A 23297-nucleotide genomic window follows, 5' to 3' on the forward strand; every position below is an offset into this window, starting at 1 on the left:
TCTCTCTCTCTCTCTCTCTCTCTCTCTCTCTCTCTCTCTCTCTCTCTGTCAAGGACCCACACTGCTGCAGTTCCCCACTGATTATGCTTTCCCTTTATTCTTTCATGCATGTGGATATCATTGGCAAAGCCAACATTTATTTGCTCATCCTTAATTACTTTAGGAAGGTGATCCTGAAACTCCTATTTGAGCTACTGTGGTCCATGTGAATAGGTACACGTACAGATACTAAGTGTCTGGTCTGTTTTTCTCTTTAACTTTTCTGTAGTGGTTGATACAATTGAGTAACTTGCCACAACATTCAGGGGCAGACAATAGTAACCCACTTTGCTGTGGGTCTGGAGTCCCATTTAGGCCAGATCAGGTAAGGGTGACAGAAACCTTCCATAAAGAACATATATGAGCTGGACAAGTTTTTATGACAATTAATGATATTTTCATGACACCATTACTATGACTAGCTTTCAGTTGCATAGCATTATTTATAATTGAATGTAAAATTGTTGCTGTCACGTGATTTGAACTCATGGCCGCAGCTAATACCCCGGGGATCTGATGGTTAGATTCAGCGATCATGTTACAGTTTGTGATGGGATACCATTCTGCTGCACATGCCCCACAGTGACTCATGGATATTCATTTTTGTGATGCTACATGTATGTTAAATTTATCTTGTTCAGACAGGTGGAAATAGCACACAGTACGACAGAGTGTGTACTAACTGTGAAGTCAGAATTTTGTTTCTACAAGGTGGTCACTCCTGTCAGTGTTTTCATGGGTAGATGCATCTGCAGTTGGTAGATGAGTGAGGCCCAATAGACTTTTCTCTCACTATTTTCCACAGGCCACTATTATTGACAGATATATTTTTCAGGACTGTGCCAACTCAGTCAGTTATACTTCCATCTAGCCATTTTTGGTGGTGGACATTTGAAAAACTGCACTCTTACTATTCCCTATCCCTTTCTGTCACCACCTTTGATTGATGAGTTGATTTTTGGGGGACTGTTCCAATTTTAGCACAAGTACCCAGATTTCAGGAAAGAAAGCTTTAAAGTCACTTGGGCTGGGGAGCTACTTTGTTGCCTGAGTTGATACGGAGTGTTTTGTCTGGTAATGTTCTAATTCAATGTCCTGATTGTGATTTGATACAACTGAGTGATCTACTAAGCAGTTAGGAGTCAGCCGAGGATCTGGAGCCAGCATGGGCCAGGATGGCAGGTTAACCTCCTTGATATTAGTGTAGGTTGCATGGGTTTTACAACTGTCCAGCAGATGTCTTGTTTACTGTTATTTTATATCATAACTGTTATTTTATCTGTGGGTTAAAAAGTACTTTAGTGTGCAGAAATGTTTCAGCTATTTGAAAATCGATAAATCAGTTAAATGCATGGAATCGATGAGTTTATGTGCAAACAGTCCTATTTGTGAGCTGTCTTATTACAGTATGCAATTTTAATTTCAGCATTGAAGTCAATGACTACCTTAAAAAGATTCCTGCAAGGAAATCTGTAAAGATCAAACCTTTGGTAAGCTTATGTATTTTTGAGAATACTGTAGTTTGTTTTAGTTTCAAATATTCCTGCAACATCTCTAATGATTTTAAGAAATTCAACCAGTAATTTCTTGTAGTTCTGTATTTTGGAAAGGCAAATCAGGGCAGGACTTACACTCTTAATTGGAGTGTTGCTGAACAAAGAGTCCTTGGAGTGCAAGTTCATAATTCCTTGAAAGTGGAGTCCCAGGTCGACAGGATAGCGAAGAGGGCATTTGGTACGCTTGTCTTTATTGGTTAGTGTATTGAGTATAGGAGTTGGGAGGTCATGTTGTGGCTGTATAGGGCATTGGTTAAGCCACTTTTGGAACACAGCGTATGGTTCTGGTCTCCCTGCTATAGGAAGGAAGTTGTGAACCTTGAAAGGGTTCAGAAAAGATTTACAAGGATGTTGCAGGGATTGGAGGGTTTGAGCTATAGGGACAGGCTGAATAGGCTGGGGCTATTCATGAATGGCATGGATGGGGTGGGGGACTCCAAACCTAGAGGGCATAGAATAGAGGGAAAAGATTTAAAAGGGACCTAAGGGGCAATTTTTTCACACAGGGTGGAATGAGCTGCCAGAAGAAGCGATGGAGGCTGGTACAATAACAACATTCTAAAGGCATCTGGATGGGTATATGAGTAGGAAGGGTTTAGAGGGACATGGGCCAAATGCTCGCAAATGGGACTACATTAATTTAGGATATCTGTGCTGCATGGAGAATTGGACTGAAGGGTCTGTTTCCATGCTGTACAGCTCTACAACTATCTTACTGTATGTTAGATTAATAACAATTTACTCTAGCTTCACTGGCAATGCGGAACCTTCATTTTGTAAATGTGGATTATAAATTTGGTGCTTCCAAATCATTGCTGATTTCATTTGTGTCCAAGAAAAGATGGGTTTGCTAGAGGCATTATTGTTTAATGTTGATCCCACACTGGATTTTGGGGCTTTCTCATATGTACATTCTGTATGAATGGACTACGTATTGTGTAATTGTCCTGACACATCAAAGTGGGCTTTGGGTGACCATAATCTTTACATGAAGGTTGATTATTTGTTTTTAGCTAACTGTGTTGCTTTTTATTGATTTGTATTCAGAATTCGTTCTGAATTTATCTTTGCAATGCAAGATTTGTTTCAAATACAATACTCACCAACTTGTTTGCAGTACTCCTAAATCATAGATTCAATGCATTCTATGGTTATTTTGAACAGAAGGTCAGTGAAATGATGTCGCCTGCCCTGACAGCCTCGGGTGCACCTGTGCTCACAGTCACCATTACAGATATCAGATTGGCCTTCTTGAGAGTGATTCCAGGGAAAGCGACTGGCCAGGGTGGAGTCCCCAGCTGTGCACTCCAATCATATGCAGACAAGCTGGCAGGACTATTTGCAGACATCTTTAACCTCTCCTTGCTCTGATGTGAAGTTCCCATCTGTTTCAAGAATACCATTATCAACCTGGTGCCAAAGAAAAGTCAGGCAACACACCTTAATGACTACTGCCTGGTTGTTGTGACATCCATCATTATGAAGTATTTTAAGAGGTTAGTAATGGCACAAATCAACTCCAGCCTCCCAGATTGCCATGATCCAATACAATTTGCCTACCATCACATTAGGTCCACGGCAGACGCCATCTCCCTGGCCCTACATTCAACCCTAGAAAATCTGGATAACAAGAACACCATCAGACTCCTAGTTATTGTTTTTAGCTGCGCCTTCAGCACCATAATTCCAACCAATATCCATCTCCAAACTTTGAGACCTAGGACTCTGCTCCCCCACTCTGCAACTGGATGCTCGACTTCCTGACCTATGGACTGCAATCAGTGAGGATAGGCGACAATACCTCCTCCACAATAATCCTCAACACAAAAAACACAACGATACATTGCCAATTTCCAAATTAACCTGATGCAACTGTTCACGTGTCTGAATTATTCTAAGTAGGTATTACAGCCCTTGCTACTTTTTCATTATTTTTCTCTTTGTTCTTTTATTAATTTTGAAGTGTAAGCTGAAAGTGACTTAATGACTTTGAGTTAGCTAGTGGTAAAAGAAAAAGAGCAGACCAGACCTGGATGATAATTGTAGGCTAATCAGATCATCACATTCATAATTAAAAGGATCCTAACAGACACAGTGACCCCCGGAAGAGCAACATGTTTAAAGAGATAGCAGAAGTTGGCTATTAACAAATTGAGTACCTGGAAATTGGTCCTGGCAAGTCTGAAGGAGACCCTATGACAATTGTAGCATAGTAATTTGGGAAGAGTTGATCAAACTCTCAGTGAGGAGCCAGAATTTAAAATTGTTATTTTGAATTATGTTTTCTGACAAATGGTTCTGGGCTGTTGCTAAGACAGCATGAGATTTGAAAGTTCTCTGTGTAGTCTGAAACACCAGCTTCCAGAAACCCAAAGAATAAAGTGCTGAGCTTGTAGTATTGCTGCCTTTGCCTGGGTGAACTGAAAACATGACAATGATCAATATTTCAGAAAAGCAACCAAGGAGCTCACATTTAGTCCTGTGAAACTACACATCATGAAAACCATTTAAGTAATCTGGCCAGTTTTGTGATCTGTTATTTATCGCTTGGCTGTGTTTGTTTGACTGTCTGCCTTTGTGTGAATGGGGGCAAAAACAAATGTTTTAGGTGTAAAGCACAGTGTATTAATCAGCTTACGATGTTATTTAATTTTCTCTCCGCTGAAGCTACTGTGTATCTAATAAATCGTCAATTCTTTTGTTTAAGGTATAAAACCAGTTTCTTAAAAATTAATTATTTGCAAAGTCTGGGACTGGTATTTCACGAGTCTAGTTAGGAATCCATGGAGTGACTATTTGGGTGTCTTCACGTTAATTCAGAAGTAGAAGCGCTGATTTGGTTCGGGTGTCTATCTCTGTGTTGTAACAAAGGTGAAGTCCACTTTTGCTTATCTAATGTTTAACAATGGAAATGACTGATAGACTCACTGAAGATTAAGAATGGTCACTGAAGTGGTTGAGAAGATCATGTCGAAAACTAGGTACTGTCTCCCTGAGAAAATAAGATTTGATCATTGTCTTTACAGTGGTGTTCTGCATCTTTTACATGAAGTCCCACAGCACTATCCATTTAGTTTTGCTGGCAGTAGTTGATTTCCTCATGTAATGCATTAATGTTTGAAAAACCAGAGAGTATTTCAGCTTTGTAAGTAAAATCACTTCAAACATTGGTCAGTAAATACACTCTTTCCAAAGCCGTTTAAGATTAACCTGTATATCACTTTCTCAGGACTTGATGGTGAAATTGTATTATTTTCTTATTTTTTTGTGAAGAGCTATTTTAATAACTCAGTTTGTTTTTAACTTTCAGAAAGTTGTGAACCTAGAGCTTTTGTTTGAGTTGACGAGGCCTGATGTCGTTGAAACTGTAACTATACAGAACAACAACAGTGCACGAATCCACTTCAGGCTGGTTCTCCCCATTGATGTGGTAGTATTTGCTAATCCAGAGGACCAATGGGGACAGTATGTATTGTTCTATTTATTAACAATGCAATATGTAGTCCATAGTCAATAATACTTTGTTAAATAATTTTTAACATGTTGACTGTATAACATCTTAGGTTAAATGTTTTCTTCAGGCATTGAAGCCTACTGTCCAGAATTATCTGGTTTTATTCTGAGGCACTTGCAGCGTACTTTGTGATAACAGACTGGATTTCTCCAGAGACACAAGTTTTCCAGTTCTTTTATAGTCTTTAGTATTGTTCTAAATATGTTTAGGGAAATTTTATATTTTCCCTTGTGTTGCTACTGACTTTCTCTTAAAACAATGTTTATCAAACAATGCTTTTATTAGTACATGGCATCAATAATAACATGGTGGTAAGTCAATAAATGTGGACGAATACCAAAATTATTCCAACATAAAATTTGTACACTGAACTCCAGAAGAATACATGTCAAGTGAACATTGATCCCTTCCCTGTGGGCCCACAGAGCAGACTTCCAATCTTAAAGGTATCAAGTTAATATCATAGAATTATCATTGAATTTTACAGTACAGAAGGAGGCCAGTTGACTGATTGTGTCTGTACCACCTTCTGAAAGAGCAACCTAGCTAGTCCCATTCTCCAGCCCTATCTCCACAGCCCTATAACTTCATCACTTTCAAATATATATCCAACTCTGTTTTGAAACCTCATATGGAATCTGCTTCCACCACTCTCCCAGGCAGCACATTCCAAATCCTAACAACTTGCTTGACTAAAGAAGTTTCTCCTCATCTCACTCCTAGCTCTCTTGCTGACAATGTTGAAATTGTGACCCCTGTGGTAATGCAATGTCTTGTTCATATGTCATCCCTTCCTTTAGTCAACCATTAGTGGAAGGAACCTCATTCCTGTTTCTTCCTTAAATCTCTCTGCAATCCTGCAACTTCTCAGCATGTTTTTACAAAGCTACTCAAAAGTAATTAATTGCCAATACAACCAAATTTGGTGGATTGGCAAACACTGAGGGTGATATAACTTAATTGCCAACAGGACATGGGTGACCAGAATGGTTAGACAAATGGCAGATAGAAATCTATGAAGAAAACTATGAGATCATGTATTTTGGCAGACAGGGAAGGCAGTATAAACATTTTGGGCCACCTCTGAAGAGAGTGCTGAGATAAAAGGACCTGGAGGTGTACATGCAAATATATTTGAAGGCAGTACAATGTTGAGAGTGACTAGCCACGCATTTGACATCTAAGCATTTATGAGCTTTGTAAGGGGGTATGGAGTTCGACAGAAGAGCAGTTTTGGGTGAGGTTTTGCAAACCTTGGTTATTTTACAGAGAAAGATTGAACATGTGGATCTTTAACCAGTGGAGTTTAAGTTGATCTTATTGACTCATGAAATCCTGAAGGGACCTGGGGGTGGCTATTGGAAGGATATTTCATTTAATGTCTTGAATCAAATTACAGACTGGGTGCTGGATGTCCTAAAATGATGAAGGTGGATAAATCCCTGGGACCTGATCAGGTGTTTCCCAGAACTTTGTGGGAAGCTGGGAAAGAGATTGCTGGGACCCTTGCTGAGATATTTGTATCATCGACAGCCACAATTGAGGTGCTGGAACACTGGAGGGTGGTTAATGTGGTGCCTTAAGAAAGGTGGTAAGGAAAAACCTGGGCACTATAGACCGGTGAGCTATATGTCACTGGTGGATATGTTACCAGAGGGCGTTCTGAGGGACAGGATTTACATGTATTTGGAAAAGCAAGGACTGATTAAGGATGGTCAGCATGGTTTTGTGCATGGGAAATCATGTCTCACTAACTTGAGTCTTTTGAAGAGATAACAAGGAGGATTGATGAAGGCAGAGCGGTAGATGTTGCCTATATGGACTTCAGCAAGGCATTCAACAGGGTTCGGCATTGTAGACTGGTTAGCAAGGTTAGATCACAAGGAATCCAGGGGGAGCTAGCCAATTGGATACAAAATTGGCTCGAAGGTAGTGGAGAGTTGTTTTTCGGCCTGGAGGCCTATGACCAGTGGTATGCTGCAAGAGTTGCTGCTTGGTCCACTGCTTTTTGTCACTTATACAAATGATTTGGATGTGAATAAAGGAGGTATGGTTAGTAAGTTTGCAGATGACACCAAAATTGGTGTTATGGTGAACCGTGATGAAGGTTATCTCAGAGTACATTCAGACCTTGATCAGATGGGCCAATGGGCTGAGGAGTGGCAGATGGCGTTTAATTTAGATAAATGTGAGGTGTAGCATTTTGGTGAGACAAACCAGGGCAAGACTTACACAGTTAATTCAAACAAAAAGAGACCCAGGAATGGAGGGTCCTAGTTCCTTGCAAATGGAGTCGCAGGTACACAGGGTGATATTGGTCAGTGCATTGAGTAAAGGAGTTGGGATGTCATGTTGCAGCTGTACAGGATATTGTTAGGCCACTTTTAGACTACTGCAATCAACTCTGGTCTCCCTGCTATACAAAAGATGTTGTTACATGGAAAGGGTTCAGAAAAGATTTACAAGGATATTGCCAGGATTGGAAGGTTTCAGCGATAGAGAGTAGCTGAACAGGCTGGGTGTTTTTGCTTTGGAGCATTGGAGGCTGAGGGGGGACCTTATAGAGGTTTATAAAATCATGAGGGGCATGGATAGGGTGAACAGCCAAGGGTAGGGGAGTCCAAAACCCGAGGGCATAGGTTTAAGCTAAGAAGGAAAGATTTAAAATGGACCTGAGGGGAAACTCTTTCATGCAGTCTGGTGCGTGTATGGACCGAGCTGCCAGAGAAGCAAGGACAGTTATGTTATTTAAAAGGCATCTGTATTGGTACATGAATAGGAAGGGTTTAGAGGGATATTGGCCAAATGCTAGTAAATGGGACTAGATCAGTTTAGGATATGCGGTTGGCATGGACGAGTTGGACTTAAGGGCATGTTTCCATCCTGTATATCACTATGTCTCTATGAATGGAAAAGTACAGGCAGTTTGTTGCATCTGACTTTTTTTTCCATAACAGAAAAAATTAAGGGCAGAAGTAGGCCATTCAGCTCATTGACCCCTCACAGCCATTCAGTTAGAACCTAGCTCATCTCCTAATCCTCAATTCCACTTTCCTGCCTTACCCCATAACCCTTAAGTCCCTTTGTGATTAGAAATATGTTTATCTCAGCTATAAATATACTGAACAACGAACATCATCAGCAGTAAAGAATTCCATAGACTCACTACCCTCTAAGGGAAAAAATTGCCCCCTTGTCTCTATCCTAAACGAGTGACCACTTACTCTGAAATTATGCCCGGTGGTTCTAAGTGTTCCCACAGGGAGGAAGAACCTTTCCGCATCTACTCCGTCAAGCCCCCTAAGAATATTGTATGATTCAATAAGATCTGTGCTCATTCTTTCAACCTCCCATGAGTACAAACCCAACCTACTAAACCATTCCTCATAAGAAAGTTGCTCCATACCCGGGATCAACCTAATGAACCTTCTCTAGCCTGCTTCCAGTGCCTGTGATCTTTCCTTAGATAAGGGAACCAAGTAATCCAGGACTTGAACCTTGTATAGTTTAAATAAGACTTCCCTAATTTTATACTCCATTTCCTTTGAAATAAACTGTCCATTAGCCTCTGAACTTGGACGCTAACTTTCGTGATCTATGCATGATGACACTGAAATTCCTGTGTGCTGCAGCTTTGTACTGTCTTTCAGTTCTATCATAATTGCATGACCTCAAATTGCCTGGCTTTATATTCCACCTGCCAGGTTTTTGTCTGGTCACTCAACCTGTCCTTATTTTTCTGCGGATTCTTATTGTCACTCTCACTACTTGCCTTTCTATTTTTTTTGTCATGTTCAAGTTTGCCCAAAGTACATGCATTTACCTGATTCAAGTCGTTAATATATCTTGTAAATAATTGGGCTCCTGCACTGATCCCTGTGGCATTCCTATAATTGTGCATTGCCATACTGAAATATGTTCCCTTTGTCTCAACCCTTTGTCTTCTATTGGTTAGTCAAATGTCTATCCATTCCATTATACTGCCCTCAGCATGATGGGCTCTTATCTTATTAATTAGCCTATATGGTAACAAATAAAACACCTTTTGGAAATTCAAATATATTACGTCCAATTTTTTGTTTATTCATTCATGGGATGGGGGCATTGCTGGCTAGGCAGCATTTATTGCCCGTCCCTAATTGCCCAAATTGCTGTGGGTCTGCAGTCACACGTAGGCCAGACCAGGTAAGGATGGCAGTTTCCTTCCCTAAAGGACATTAGTGAACCAGATGGGTTTTTACTACAATCAGCAATGGGTTCAGGGTCATCATTAGATGATTCATTCCAGATATTTATTGAATTCAAATTCCACCATCTACCATGGTGCGATTCAAACCCAGGTCCCCAAAATGTTATCTGGGTCTCTGGATTAACAGTCCAGCAATAATACCACTAGGCCGTTCCCTCCCATCTAATGGTTCCCCTTTATCTATACCGCTTGTTAAAAGCCAAAAGTAATGTTGCCATAGTCCTAACACACTATAGGGTTGTTGTTTCATATTAATGATGAGGTTGTGGAGTACTCGGAATTACATGGTGAAACAGACCTGAATTAGTATGGTTTCATCAAGAGGAGGTCATTTCTGACAAATCTGTTATAATTCTTTGAGGAATAACAAGCAAGTTAGACAAAGGAGAGGCAGTGGACATCATCTATTTGGATTTCCAGAAGGCCTTTGACAAGGTATCATACGGTTCACTCGCTGATGATTAGTACAGTTTGCAGGGGTCCATGTTGGGACCATAACTATTCACGTTATGCACTAACGATCTTGGTGAAGGAACTGAGGGCATTGTTGCTCAGTTTGCAGATGACGCTACCTTAGGTAGAGGGGGTGGTAGTGTTGAGGAAGCAGGGAAGCTGTAGAATGACTTGGACAGGATAGGAGGGTGGGCAAAGAAGTGGCTGATGGAATACAATCTGGGGAAGTATGAGGTTATGCACTTTGTTAGGAAGAATAGAGATGTGAACAATATTTTAAATGGGGAATGGCTTCAGAAATTGTAAGCACAAAGGGACTTGGGAGTCCTAGTTCAGGATTCTCTTAAGGTTAATGTGCAAGTTCACTTGGCAGTTGGAAGGCAGATGTAACAGTAGCATTCATTCAAGAGGATTACAATACAACAGTGGAAATGTGCTGCTGAGGCTAAATAAGGCTCTGGTCAGATCACATTTGGAATATTGTGAGCAGTTTTGGGCCCCACATGTCAGGAATAACCTGCTGGCCTTGGAGGAGGTCCAAAGGAGATTTTCAAGAATGATCCTGGGGCTGAAGGTCTTATCAAATAAGGAGTAATTGAGGACTCTGGGTCTGTACTCAATGGTGAGGAGGGATCTGATTGAAACTTAGAGAATATTGAGAGGCTTGGATAGAGTGGACATGAAGAAGATGTTTCCATTAGTCAGAGAGACTAGGACCCAAGGGCACAGTCTCAGAGTGAAAGGGTGACGTTTTAGAACTGAGATGTGGAGAAATATCTTCAGCCAGAGGATGGTTAATCTGTGTAACTCATTGCCACAGATGACTGTGGAGGCCAGGTCATTGAGTGTATTTAAGACAGAGATAGATAGGTTCTTGCTTGGTAAGGGGATCAAGTGTTACAGGGAGAAGACAGGAGATTTGTGTTGAGAAACATATCAGCCATGATCAAATGGCAGAGCATACTTGATGGGCCAAATGGCCTAATTCTGGTCCTATGTCTTATGGGCTCGTTGGACTTAGTGGCCTTTAATCCCCTTTCATGATAGTTATTATATTCATTTTCTCCCCCAGTCCCCTTTTTCCCCGATTATTTAGTATTTGTGGAATTCTATTAATTCTACTATATTATGGTCACTGATCCCTCAGGGATGTTTTATTCTGAGATCATTCATTAAGTCTGCCTTAATAAACATTACTAGATCCAAAATAGCCTGATCCCTAGTTTGATTCACAGTACAGGAAATTATCCTGTATGCACTCTTTGAGCCCTTACTCATGGTGATCTAGAATCTTGGAATCCCTACAGTGTGGAAAGAGGCCATTCAGCCCATTGAGTCTGTACCAAGCATCCGAAGAGCATCTTACCCAAAACCAGCCCCTTACACTGCCCCTGTAACCCTGTTTTACCATGGCTAATCCGACTAGCCTGCACATCTATGGACTGTATTGACAATTTAGCATGGACAGTCCAGCTAATTTGAACATCCTTGGACTGAGAGAGGAAACAGGAGCACCTAGTGGAAACACACACAGACAAGGGGAGAATGTGACAGTCACCCAAGGCTGGAATTGAACCGGGGTCCCTGGCACTGAGGCAATGGTTAAGACCACTGAGCCCTGCCAATTTGATGTTATCAATCTACAAGAAGATTATGATTGATTTATTATCTTTTTCAACATGCCCTTATTATCTCCTAATTGATTCTGTGTTCCACAGTTACTGTTTGAGGACCTATCGACTACTCCTTCAGTAATGTCTTCCCCTTGATATTTATTATTTCCATTCATATGGATTTTGCCTTATCCAATCCAAGATCACTTGTCCCTATCACACTTATTCCACCTCATACTAGCAAAGCTACACCACCACCCTTCCCTCTCAGCCTGTGCCTTCGAGACGTCACATACCCCCTGGATATTTCGTTCCCAGCTTTGATCTCCTGACAATCATGACTCTGCATAGGTCATCTCCATTAGCCTCTAGTTGTGCCGTTAATTCATTTCTTTAGTTCTGAATAACACATGCACTTAAGTGAAGAGCCATTAATTTTGCCTTTTTAATATTTTATTTCCCCTTTGTTCCATTTGCTGTTTTTTTACGCTCATACACTGTCCCTTCCTGTTCCCTTCTGACTCCTATTGTTCTGATTCTATCAAGACTACACTTCACCATCATGAGTATTTGCATAACTGCATGTTTAGACAAAACTCTTTAAGACAACTAGTTACTTCAGCACATCATTTTAAACAAGCAAATCACACATGCAGATTATAACAGAATTTTCTTGAATTGAATTAGCTTTATTGTCATATACTCAATTGAATACAGTGAAAAGTTTACAAGTCCCACATTACGGTGCCATCTTAGAAACAAAAGAACCTATGTACAGATACTAAAGAACAAATTCTTAGGCAAAAAAACAGAAAATAAAGAAATAAAATGCCCAGCTTTACAGATCATAGGAATAAACTTAAAAAAAGAAATAAAAAGTTCAGAGTAACATTCTTTCCAACTCAGTCCACACCAACACCTAGCTTCCAGTAATTGAAAGAGAGATAACCACCACCTAGTCGCCGTCTGCATGATACTCAACAACGTAGGAGTCTGCGAACTTTAGGCACCATCTCTTCGCCGATGAGCCCACCTTGCTGACATCACTGAATTGACACTCTCTCCGGAAACAGGAGTCCCCAGCTCCGCTGCTGCTGCCGCCTCACCAATAACCAGAAGTCCCCGCTGCAGGCCTACCACAACAGCAACCAGGAGTCCCTGACTCTGTTGCTAGGTCAGGAGTCCTGGCTTTGGGCCTACTGCGACCAGAAGTCCCTGGCGCCACCACCGTGCCAAGAGTCCTGCTTCAGCTGCAGACGTTGGCTTGCCAGCACCACGGTCTTGAAGTGTCTGCTGCCGCCAGCACCGCTGCCCCAGTTGCTGGAGGAGCTTTGCTGCCACCGGCCCCGAACACTGGGAGAACATCATTGCTGCCGCTGCTACCAGCCCATATACTGAGAGGATGTCCTTGCTGCCATTGCCGCCACCTTCAATTGCGGAGAAGCCGTATCCGCTGCTCTGCATGCAGCCTGCTCTTGCTGCCGCGCTGATGCTGCCAACCAACCAGCCACAGAAAAGAAGAAAGAGAAAAGAAAAAAAAAGAAAAAATGAAAGAAAAAGAGCAGGAGCAAAGAAAAAATAAAGTAGATGGGAGCAGATGAGCCCTGGATAAGAGCATGCACGCGGCCCTGCTATTCCACCACCGTATTGAAACACTTGAATTTTCGTCATCTTTTCATTTGTATGCTGAAATTGAATGCTGAGCATTCTTCCGGACAATAATAGACAAGTGTATTTGCTGAGAATCGTGTTGACCTCTTTTACAGTGCATGAGCCTGGAGTAGAAGGTACAATTAATATATTTGGTACAATGAATTCTAAAAGTTCAGATCTCTTGCTTTTACACTAAAATAATTCTTCTTTTAAGTCAAATTTATGGACAGTAATTCCTGGTGCATTTCTAATAACAATGTTTCAACCAATCAGTTGACTTTCCAACCAATCAGCAGCACCCTTTTCTCATTGCTGTACAAATTGTTGTTCCTTCTGAGGCTTGACATTTTAGCTTAAGTCCTGGTGAGAAGACAAAAGGCTTCAACAGTACTTTTTTTTTCAGAAATTGTTGACATTTCTCCATTGATAGACCAAGCTCTATTCTAATAATGAGTTTAAATTGAAATTTTTTTGCATACAGATGCTGCATGTTTGTATCATGTTATGCTTTTCTTACAAAGAGGATTCTTGATGAGTTAGAAAGAACATTTGCTTCTGCAAAGCTAGAGATTTCATAGATAAGTGAAAACACTCCATTGTTTCCAAATTTACTGAGTGTAAAGGGTTTTTTTTCCTAATGCTTGAAGAGAAAGCAATAGCTAGCAGGAAAGCTAAGTTACAACTGTATGTAATTTTGTGTCTGCGTTGGGTTTTTGCTTAGTGATGCTGCGTATGTAATATAGAGCCTTTACTATTAATTATAAATTATGTTTTTGACAGGCTGCAGGATCAATTTGTGAAAGCAGTTTCTACACAGCTATATGAGATGGACCAGTGCATTCAGAGATATACAAAAAGAAAGTCTGTCCCAATTCCGCAAGCATTCCACTTTGAATTGCCAGAGTCAACTACTCTTACTACAGTAATATACCCTGCTGGATACAGTGAAAAGGATCTGGAACCACAACGAAAAGTAGGGCTGGAATACAAGTCACTTTTTCCATTCATGCAGTCTGTTCATCAGCCGCTGAATGTTTAAAGTAGAAATTTATTGGATAAGAACTTCAGTTACGAGGATAGATTAAGGATTGCTCTGAAAGGGTATTGATAAGTTGGTAGAGTGGACAAATAGATGGCAAATGAGGTTCGATGCAAAGAAGTATGAGGTGATGCCCTTTGCTAAGAAGAGCATTGAAAGACAATATAAAATAGGGTTCCCAATTTTTAAAGAGGTGCAGGAGCAGAGGGATCTGAGTGTATATGTGCACTGTTCATTAAGGGTGGCAGGGCAGGTGGAGAGTACATTTAAGAAAGCACATGGTGTTCTCAGCTTTATTAATAGGGGCATGGACCACGATAGTAAGATACTTGTGAAACTTCATCTGGAGTACTGGGTACAATCGTGGGTGCCACATTACAGGAAAGATGTGAATGTATTGGAGAGAGGGCAAAAGTGATTTACTCTAGCAGTTCCAAGAATAGGAAACTTCATCTGTGAGGATAGATTGAAGAAATTGAAATTGTTCTCCTTGAAGAGAAGGCTCAGAGAAAATTTAATAGAGGTTTTCAAAATTTCTGAGCACGCTGGATAGAGTAGATAAGGATAAGATGCAGTGCTCATAAAAAGTACAGGAATAAGGAAGGCACAGATTTAAAGTGATCTGCAAAAGAAGTAAGGGTGATGTGAGAAAAATTTTTTTCATACTCATGTAGTTAGGATATGGAATGCATTGCCTGGAAATTTAGTTAAGGCAGGTTCTGTTGAGCCATTGAAAGGGGTTGAATGGCCTACTCCTCTTATTTTCTATGTTCTATTGCATATAAAGCAGGAACAGGTTTCTGAGTATGATAATCAGCCACGAAATGCCAAATAGCCTACTCATCCTATTTTCTGCATTTCTAAGGCATTGGATGATTATTTGGATAGAAATAGTGTACAAGGGTAAGGGGGGATAAAGCATGAGTGGCACTAGATCATAATTCTCATTTGAAGAGCCAAATGATAGACCAAATGGCCGCCTTTTGCACCATAACAATTCTGTGTTCTGTGAAGTTGAGACTGTCATAGAGTCATACAGCACAGAAACGGACCCTTTGGTCCAACTCATCCAAACTGACCAGACATCCCTAACTGACCTAGTCCCATTGCCAGCATTTGGCACATATCTCTCTGAACCCTTTCAATTCATGTACTCATCCAGATGCCTTTTAAATTTTGTAGTGGTACCCACGTCCACCACTTCCGCTGGCAGCTCGTTCCATACACGCACCACACTCTGCATGAAAATGTTGCCCCTCAGTTCCTTTATAAATCTTTCCCCTCTCACCTTAAACCTATGCCCTCTAGTTTTCGACTCCCCAACCCTTGGAAGAATACCTTGGCTATTTCACCCTATCCATGCCCATCACGATTTTATAACTCTCTATAAGGTCACTCTTTAGCCTCTGATGCTCCAAGGGAAAAAGGTCCCAGCTGATTCAGCCTCTCTCTATAGCTCAAACCCTCCAGTTCCAGTGACATCCTTATAAATCTTTTCTGCACCCTTTCAAGTTTAACAACTTCTTTCCTATAGAAAGACAACCAGAATTGTGTACAGTATTCTAAAAGTGGCCTCACCAACATCCTGCACAGCCACAACATGACATCCCAATTGCTGTACTCAGGTTTATGACCAATGAAGGCGAACGTGCCAAATGCCTTCTTCACCACCTTGACTACTTGCAACTCCACTTTCAAAAAATTATGCACCTGCACCCCAGGTCTCTTTGTTTCGCAACACTCCTTAGGGCCCTACCATTTTATTTAAGTCCTGCCCTGCTTTGCCTTGCCAAAATGCAACACCTCACATTTACCTGAATTAAATTCCATCTGCCAGTCCTTAGCCCATTGGTCCATCTGATCAAGATTCTGTTATACTCTGATATAATCTTCTTCACTGCCCATTCCACCACCTATTTTGGTGTCATCTGTAAACTTACTAACCATACCTCCTATATTCACATCCAAATGACATAAAGCAGTGGACCCAGCACAGATCCTTGTGGAATACTACTGGTTACAGGCCAATTTTTGTATCCAATTGACTAGCTCTCCCAGATCCCATGTGATCTAATCTTACTAACCAGTCTACCAGGCAGAACCTTGTTAAACACTTTGCTGAAGTCCATAAAGACAACATCTGCCACTCTGCCTTCATCAATCTTCTTTGTCACTTCTTCAAAAAACTCAATCAAGTTACTGAGATATGATTTCCCACGTGCGAAACATGCTGACTATCCCAATCAGTCCTTTCCTTTCGAAATGCATGTAAATCCTGTCCCTCAGAATCCCCTCCAACAATTTACCCATCTCAGACGTAAAGCTCGCTGGTCTTCAGTTCCTTGGCATTTCCTTACAGCTTTTCTCAAATAATGGCACCACATTAGCTAACCTCCAGTCTTCCTTCACCTCACCTGTGGCTGTCGATGATACATTTATCTCAGCAAGGGGCCTAGAAATCTGTTCTTAGCTTCCTGCAAAGTTTTGGGAAACACCTGATCAGGTCCAGGGGATTTATCTACCTTTATGCGTTTTAAGACCTCCAGCACCTCCTGTTCTGTAGTATGACCTGTGACGATACTGTGGTTTTAACAGGTGTATTTTGTTGTGGCTTTTTTGAAGAGAGGTTTTAAGGCAGAAGCGCCGAGTAGTTTATCAGGACCACTAGAGTAAACAGCTTGTGAGGCCTTGGGCTTTTTAAAAAGTTGGAACAACAGAAGCAGTCTGAATGGGTGTGGCCATTTAGTTTTTAGTTTTAGCTTTCAGCAGTTGCTGTTGGGATCTTGAAGAAGTCGAAGCTATTTTTTACCCCTCTCCGTTACAGCAAAAGGCTGGGTTTTCTATGCCTGCTATGGGAATTGCATGTGAGACAATCTGTTTTCTGTGTTTGCCTTTTACTAAGGGTGTGTTTATGGGATATTACTGTATTGGAACAGTTAATTAGTAATAGTTACTGTATCTATTATTACGTTAAATTTTCCAATAGAATTAAGTTATTCCAATTCCTTCTTTTGTTGTATTTTAACCAAAGTGGATGGATAAAGTCTGTTTTGCTTTAAATCTGGTAGTTTGACCAATCAAATTGCATCTGGAACGTAACACCTTACATTTACCTTTAAAATCAAAAAAGATTAGGGTCTTAAGGTCTAGACTATCTTCTGAATATTTTGAGGGGGTTTAGTTTGGTCCATAACAGAACTCTTTTCTAAACATCAATATTTATTTCTCCAAATTCCCTGGCTTCCGTGTCTTTCTCCACAGTCAATACTGACACAAAATATTCATTTAATATCTCACCCATCTCCTGTGGTTCCACAAATAGGTGGTCCAGTTGATCTTGAAGGGGCCCTATTCTCTCCCTAGTTACTCTTTTGTCGTTAATGTACTTATAGGAGATCTAATAGAAATTTTCAAAACCATGAAAGATCTGGAAAGGGAAAACCTTTCTAGCAAGTTAAAGGATGGAGAATGAGAAGGCACAGATTTAAAGTGATTTATAAAAGTAGCAACTGTGATATGAGAAAAATCATTTTCATACAAGTGATTCAGGCCTTGAATGCACAGCCAGAAAGTGTGGTGGATGTCGTTTGTTATTATATAAATGATTTGGATGAGAATATAGAAGGCATGCAGTTTGCAGATGACACCAAAATTGGCATTGTAGACAAGTGAAAAAGGTTTTCTAAGATTACAAAGGGATCTTGATCAAATGGGTCATTGGGCTGAAAAATGGCAGATGGAGTTCAATCTGAATAAATGTGAGGAATTGCATTTTGTTACAACAAACAAGGGTAGGGCTTATATAATTAATGGCAGGGCCTTGGATGGTGTTGTAGAACAAAGGGACCTAGGGGTGCAGGTACATAATTCTTTAAAGTTTGCATCATATATAGACAGTATGGTTAAAAAGGCATTTGGCATGCTTGCCTTCATTGCTCAGTCCTTTGAGTATAGGAATTGGGATGTTGTACAGGACATTGGTGAGGCCTCGTCTGCAATACTTTGTCCGGTTTTGATCGCCCAATTATAGGAAGGATATTATCAAGCTGGAGAGGGTTCAGAAGAGACTTATCAAAATGTTGCCAGGTATGGAAGTTTGAGTTATAAGGAAAGGATGGCTAGACTAGGACATTTTTCACTGGAGCGTAGGAAGTTGAAAGGTGACCTAATAGAAGTTTATAAAAAAAGAGACATATAGATAGAGTTGATAGTTGTTGTCTTTTCCTTGAGATAGGGAATTTCAAGACTAGGAGGCACATTTTTAAGGTGAGGTGACAGAGATTTAAAAAAGACATAAGAGGCAATTTTTTTTTACACAGGGTGGTTTGTGTGTGGAATGAAGTTCCTGATGAAGTGGTGGATGCGGGTACAATTACAACTTTTAAAAGACATTTGGATAGGTACGTGAATAGGAATGGTTTGGAGGGAGATGGGCCAGGAGCAGGCAGGTGGGATTAGTCTAGTTTGGGATTATGTTCGGCATGGACTGGTTGGACCGAAGGGTCAGTTTCCGTGCTATATGACTCTATGAGGGCATTGAATGATTATTTGAACAAAAATAACACGCAAAGTTATGAGAACCAGGAGAATGGCACTAAGTCATAATGCTCATTTGCAGTGTCAGTGCAGACACAATGGGCTGAATGGCTTACTCCTGTGCCATAACTCTTCATGATTCTAAGATATTGTCAGTTTTGGATTGATCCAAATTTATCTTTTCAGTTGTTAATAAAAATCATGATTTAACATGATGTAGTCTTCCAAGTTAAATCTCGTGATACCTGTGCTGAGTGTAATATTTATAGATCCCAATTTTGAATAATATTCCTGAAAGCAGTGAAAATGCTGACTTCTGAATCACTTCTCAAGCCTCTAAATAACTTTTGAAGTTGTTTCTTCTAATTTTTTTCCCTTTTGTACTTCGTGGGTAGATAAGTTGTTCAAATAATGAAACGTCAAAACACTTTTGAAGCAGATCCACCATGCTTATTCTGCTTCCTTGAAACATTTGTGTCTGAACAGACACCATTATTTTATTTTTGCCCTGTGATCAATTGTAAGTAATTATTCTGCATGGAGGAAGGAGAGGATACTGGCAACAAGGCAATCTATCTGTTAATTGAGTGTCGCAATAGAGGCAACACTCTGTGACAAACTTGGTGTAGCTAGACCTGAGCCAAGTAGAGCCACAGTTCTTAATAATACCTCTATTTCACTAATCTACTGAGTATTTTCAGCATTTTCTGTTCTAATTTAGTTTTCCAGCATTAGCAGTAGTTTGCTTCTTTTAGATTCACAGTACTAGACTGAACAATTTTACTTCTTGACTGATAGTAAGGTGTGAAAGTTAGCATACAAGGATAGGTTATAAACTTAGTTTATATTCTCTTTAGTACAGAGGATTAAGGATTGGCTTGGTCGAAGTGTTGTAAGTGTTTACCACATTTGGTAGCGTAGATAGAAAGAAGGTAAGAAATGTGACAGGAAAAGCAAAAGCTGAACAGAAAGACCATATGAGTTATAGGAACCAAATAAGCGCCCTTCAAACATCACAATATAAGAACTACTTAAAATGAATTGTAGATGCAATTTCAACTTGAAAGGTGCTGTATGGTAACTATTTTTGAGATCTGGTTGACAGATAGTAAGGCCTAGCAGCTGAATAAACCAGGTTATAAAGTCCAGGAAGGAAACCAAAACTAGTAGTGGGAGAGATGTAGCCCAAATGATTCAAGTAATTTTAAACTTAAATGAAAAGGGAGGATATGATGAAAGGCATCAGACTTTTTATGCTCTTTTAAGAATTAGAAAAATGTTAAGACTATAAATTGGAAATATGAATAGGCTCCCTGGTAGGAGCTGTGATCTGAGTGCAGATATTACAAGTGCAGAGCAAAGGCATCATGGTTTTACCTGGGGACTTAAACGATTGTTAATTTTGAGATTAGCAATTTAGATCATGTCAGAAATGTACCATATTTACTTTTTCAAGATAGTTTTCTATAGTGATAGGTCCTAGAACCAACAACGGATTGTATTTAATAATAAGTAATCAGCCAAGATACAGTGAACAATTTGACTGCATATGAACATATATCTAATGGCAATCATAATATGACTGAGTTCAGCATTGTGTTTCAAAAGAATGCAAAATAGCTGTTAATATTCTAGATTTTGGTGAAGGTGAATATAACGGGATAAGTTAAGATTGTTCATAGTAAACTTGAGAAAATCTGTTAATGGGAAAGAATACCAATCAGTAAAAGTATTTAGAAATTATTGCAACACAGTTTATTTTCTTTAGATTTAGCCTTTTTGGTTTAAAATTAAAGAAAGCCTGGCTATTAACTGTCAATCGGCATTTACATGTGCATTCTCTATGGCACCGACTCTATCAATCAGAATTCACCTACCAAACAATCAGTTCTTCTCAGGCAGTATAAATATCATCTTTCCCCTTGAATTGGTATTCATGCAAAATGTCCTGATAAGTACAAGGTGAAAAGATTTGACAAAATGTGTCTTTTTCAACAATACTCAAGATATTAATGGATCAAGTGGTTGGGCAAGACTGTAGCAAATGGATATCAGTGTAGGTACCTGTGAGGGTTTCTACTTTGGACTTAACTGGGATGGATCCATGTATTTTCTAAATAGTAGAAAGCTAGAAGCAATAGAGATACAAAGAGTCTTCAGGGAATATGCACAGAGGTTGTTAAAATATCATGGACAGCTACGGCTAGTATCAAAAAGTCTAATGAAATGCAAGGTAAATTTGCCAGTGTGATACCTAGATCCCACAGACTGAATTATGAATAGAAATTACAAATTGAGAGTTGTACTAATTAGAATTTAGAAGGTTAAGGGATTTGATTGAAGTTATCAAGATGTTAATTGGAACAAACAGGGTGAATAGAGAAAAACTACTGTGTTGGTTGCGAAGTTGAGGATCAAGGGACAGAAGATGAAAATTAGAACCAGCCCTTCCAGAAGTAAATTAGGAAATACTTATTACATATAAAGAGTTTGGAAAGAAAATTTGAAACTCCTATTTATAAACAACTATTGATTCTAAGCCAATTGTTAATTTTAAAACTAAATTGATAGATATTTGTTAATAAAGGATATTATGAAAAGTGGCAAAGATAGTTACAGGGCTCACAGATCAACTGTGATTTTATTGAACAGAAATGAGGGCTTAATAACCTATACTTCCTTTGTTTCTGTCATTATGACTAGATGGGAGAGGCATTAATCAGCACCCCTCTTCAAGTTTCCCAATTAATCACAGAACCCCTATAATGCATATAGAGGCCATTTGTTGAGTCTGCACCAATTCTCCAAAGTGTATCCTGCCGCATTCTTGTCACCCCAAATTTACCATTGTTAACTTACCTACTATGCATATTATGGGGCAATTTAGCATAGCCAATATACCTAACTTGCACATAAGGTCATAGAGTCAAACAGCACAGAAACAGACCTTTCGGTCCAACTCGTCCGTGCCAACATCCCAATCTGATTTAGTCCCATTTGCTAGCATTTCGCCCATATTCCTCTAAACCCTTCCTATTCATACACCCATCCAGATGCTTTTTAAATGTTGTAATTGTACCTGCCTCCACTACTTCCTCTGACAGCTGTTCCAGACACACACCACTCTGTGTCCTTTTTTAAATTTTTCCCCTCTCACCTTAAATGTATACCCTCTAAACGTATACCCTCTAATTCTGGACTCCCCCACCTTAGGAAAAATACCTTGGCTGTTCATCCTATCCGTGCCCCTCACAATTTTATAAACTTCTATAAGGTCACTCCTCAGCCTCCAATATTCCAGGGAAAGGACAGTAGGAGGAAACTGGAACACCTGGCCGAAACCAATGCAGACTCCACACAGACAGTCACCCAAGGCTGGGTACCTGGTACTGTGAAGCTGTAGTGCTAATCACTGTGCCACCTTGCTGCCCTTTTTAGAACATGGCTATGCCTTTCTCCAATTAAAAATTGGTTAACATTTTATTTGTGAGCAATAATGTGTCATTTAGAAGGTTTTCTAGAGTAAGCAAAAGAGCAATTTTATTTCCTGCTAACCCTGAGAAAAATAACAAGACATGACATCAAGCATATGATCTTCATGCGCACGTGCACGCACATGCACACATGAGCACTCTCACTCATTCACTCACTCACGCTTTCCAGTATTAAAAGAAAGTTTGTCACCTGGCTTTTCTTTCTTAAGAGGTAGAGAGAGTCTTGTCAAGCCCATTCCAGTTTTGCTATCATAAATGCATCCCCTTCTCTTCTGCCAGAGTGTCTCGAAATAGCAATTTACTTGTATATTCATCCTTAATATATTCTCATGATGGTGGTGCAAAAACAGAGAAGAGTGAGTACCCTGTCAAGCTTTCCATAAACCAGTGGATCAACCCTGGTTCAAAGGCAAGTGTAGGAAGGTATGCCAGGTATAGCATCAGGCAAATGCTATAAATGAAGGATCAAGCTGGTGAAGCTACAACATATGATTACATACATACCAAGCATCCAATAGCAACAAGAAATAGACGGAGCTAAATGGTTCCTACACATTGGACCTAAGCTCTGTAGTCCTGCCAAAACCAGTCGTGAGTTGTGGTGCACAGTTAAAGAACTCTTTGGAGGAGCGTCTACAAATATTGTCATCCTCAATGATGGATGCTGTAAAGTCTGTCTGCTCTGACAATGTTACAGCAATCGTATTGATGACGTGCTCGAGAACTTGCCAAAGATGACGATGTGAAACATTTCCCAGCTATGTCCTGAACACAAAATCCAGGACATTTCAAACCCAACCAATTAAAGCCCCGTCAGTCTGCCCTTAATTATCAGTAAGGTGCTAGAAGGAATCATCAACAGAGTTATCAAGCAGGGTTTATTTTGTAATAGGCAGCTCACCGATGCTCAATTTCAGCCCTTCTAGGGACAATCAGCTCCTGACTGCAGTTTTGCCTTATTTCAGCCATGGACAAAAGAGCTGAACACCAGAGGAAGGTAAGAATGACTGTCCTTGACATCAGGCTACAGAATTAGAGACAATAGGAATCAGAAAGGGGTGAGGGAGAACCTTCTGTTGGTAGGAGACATGTGTGGCACTAAGGAAGATAACTATCATCATTGCAGGTCAACTGTCTCAGCCTCAGGTTAC

General features: G+C 40.1%; 1 protein-coding gene across 1 annotated transcript in view; it reads left to right on the top strand.

Moving 5' to 3' along the window:
- LOC109912199 (ufm1-specific protease 2-like) overlaps positions 1 to 23297 on the top strand; it is a 46165-nt gene that overhangs the window by 11154 nt on the left and 11714 nt on the right. The window contains exons 2-4 of the mRNA XM_048593938.1: positions 1466 to 1529; positions 4906 to 5060; positions 13858 to 14050. Of these exons, the coding sequence (XP_048449895.1) occupies positions 1466 to 1529; positions 4906 to 5060; positions 13858 to 14050 (412 nt within the window). The remainder of the gene's footprint in view (positions 1 to 1465; positions 1530 to 4905; positions 5061 to 13857; positions 14051 to 23297) is intronic.

Source organism: Rhincodon typus, chromosome 3 (assembly GCF_021869965.1).
Source record: "Rhincodon typus isolate 14 chromosome 3, sRhiTyp1.1, whole genome shotgun sequence".
In the NCBI taxonomy this organism is placed as follows: domain Eukaryota; kingdom Metazoa; phylum Chordata; class Chondrichthyes; order Orectolobiformes; family Rhincodontidae; genus Rhincodon; species Rhincodon typus.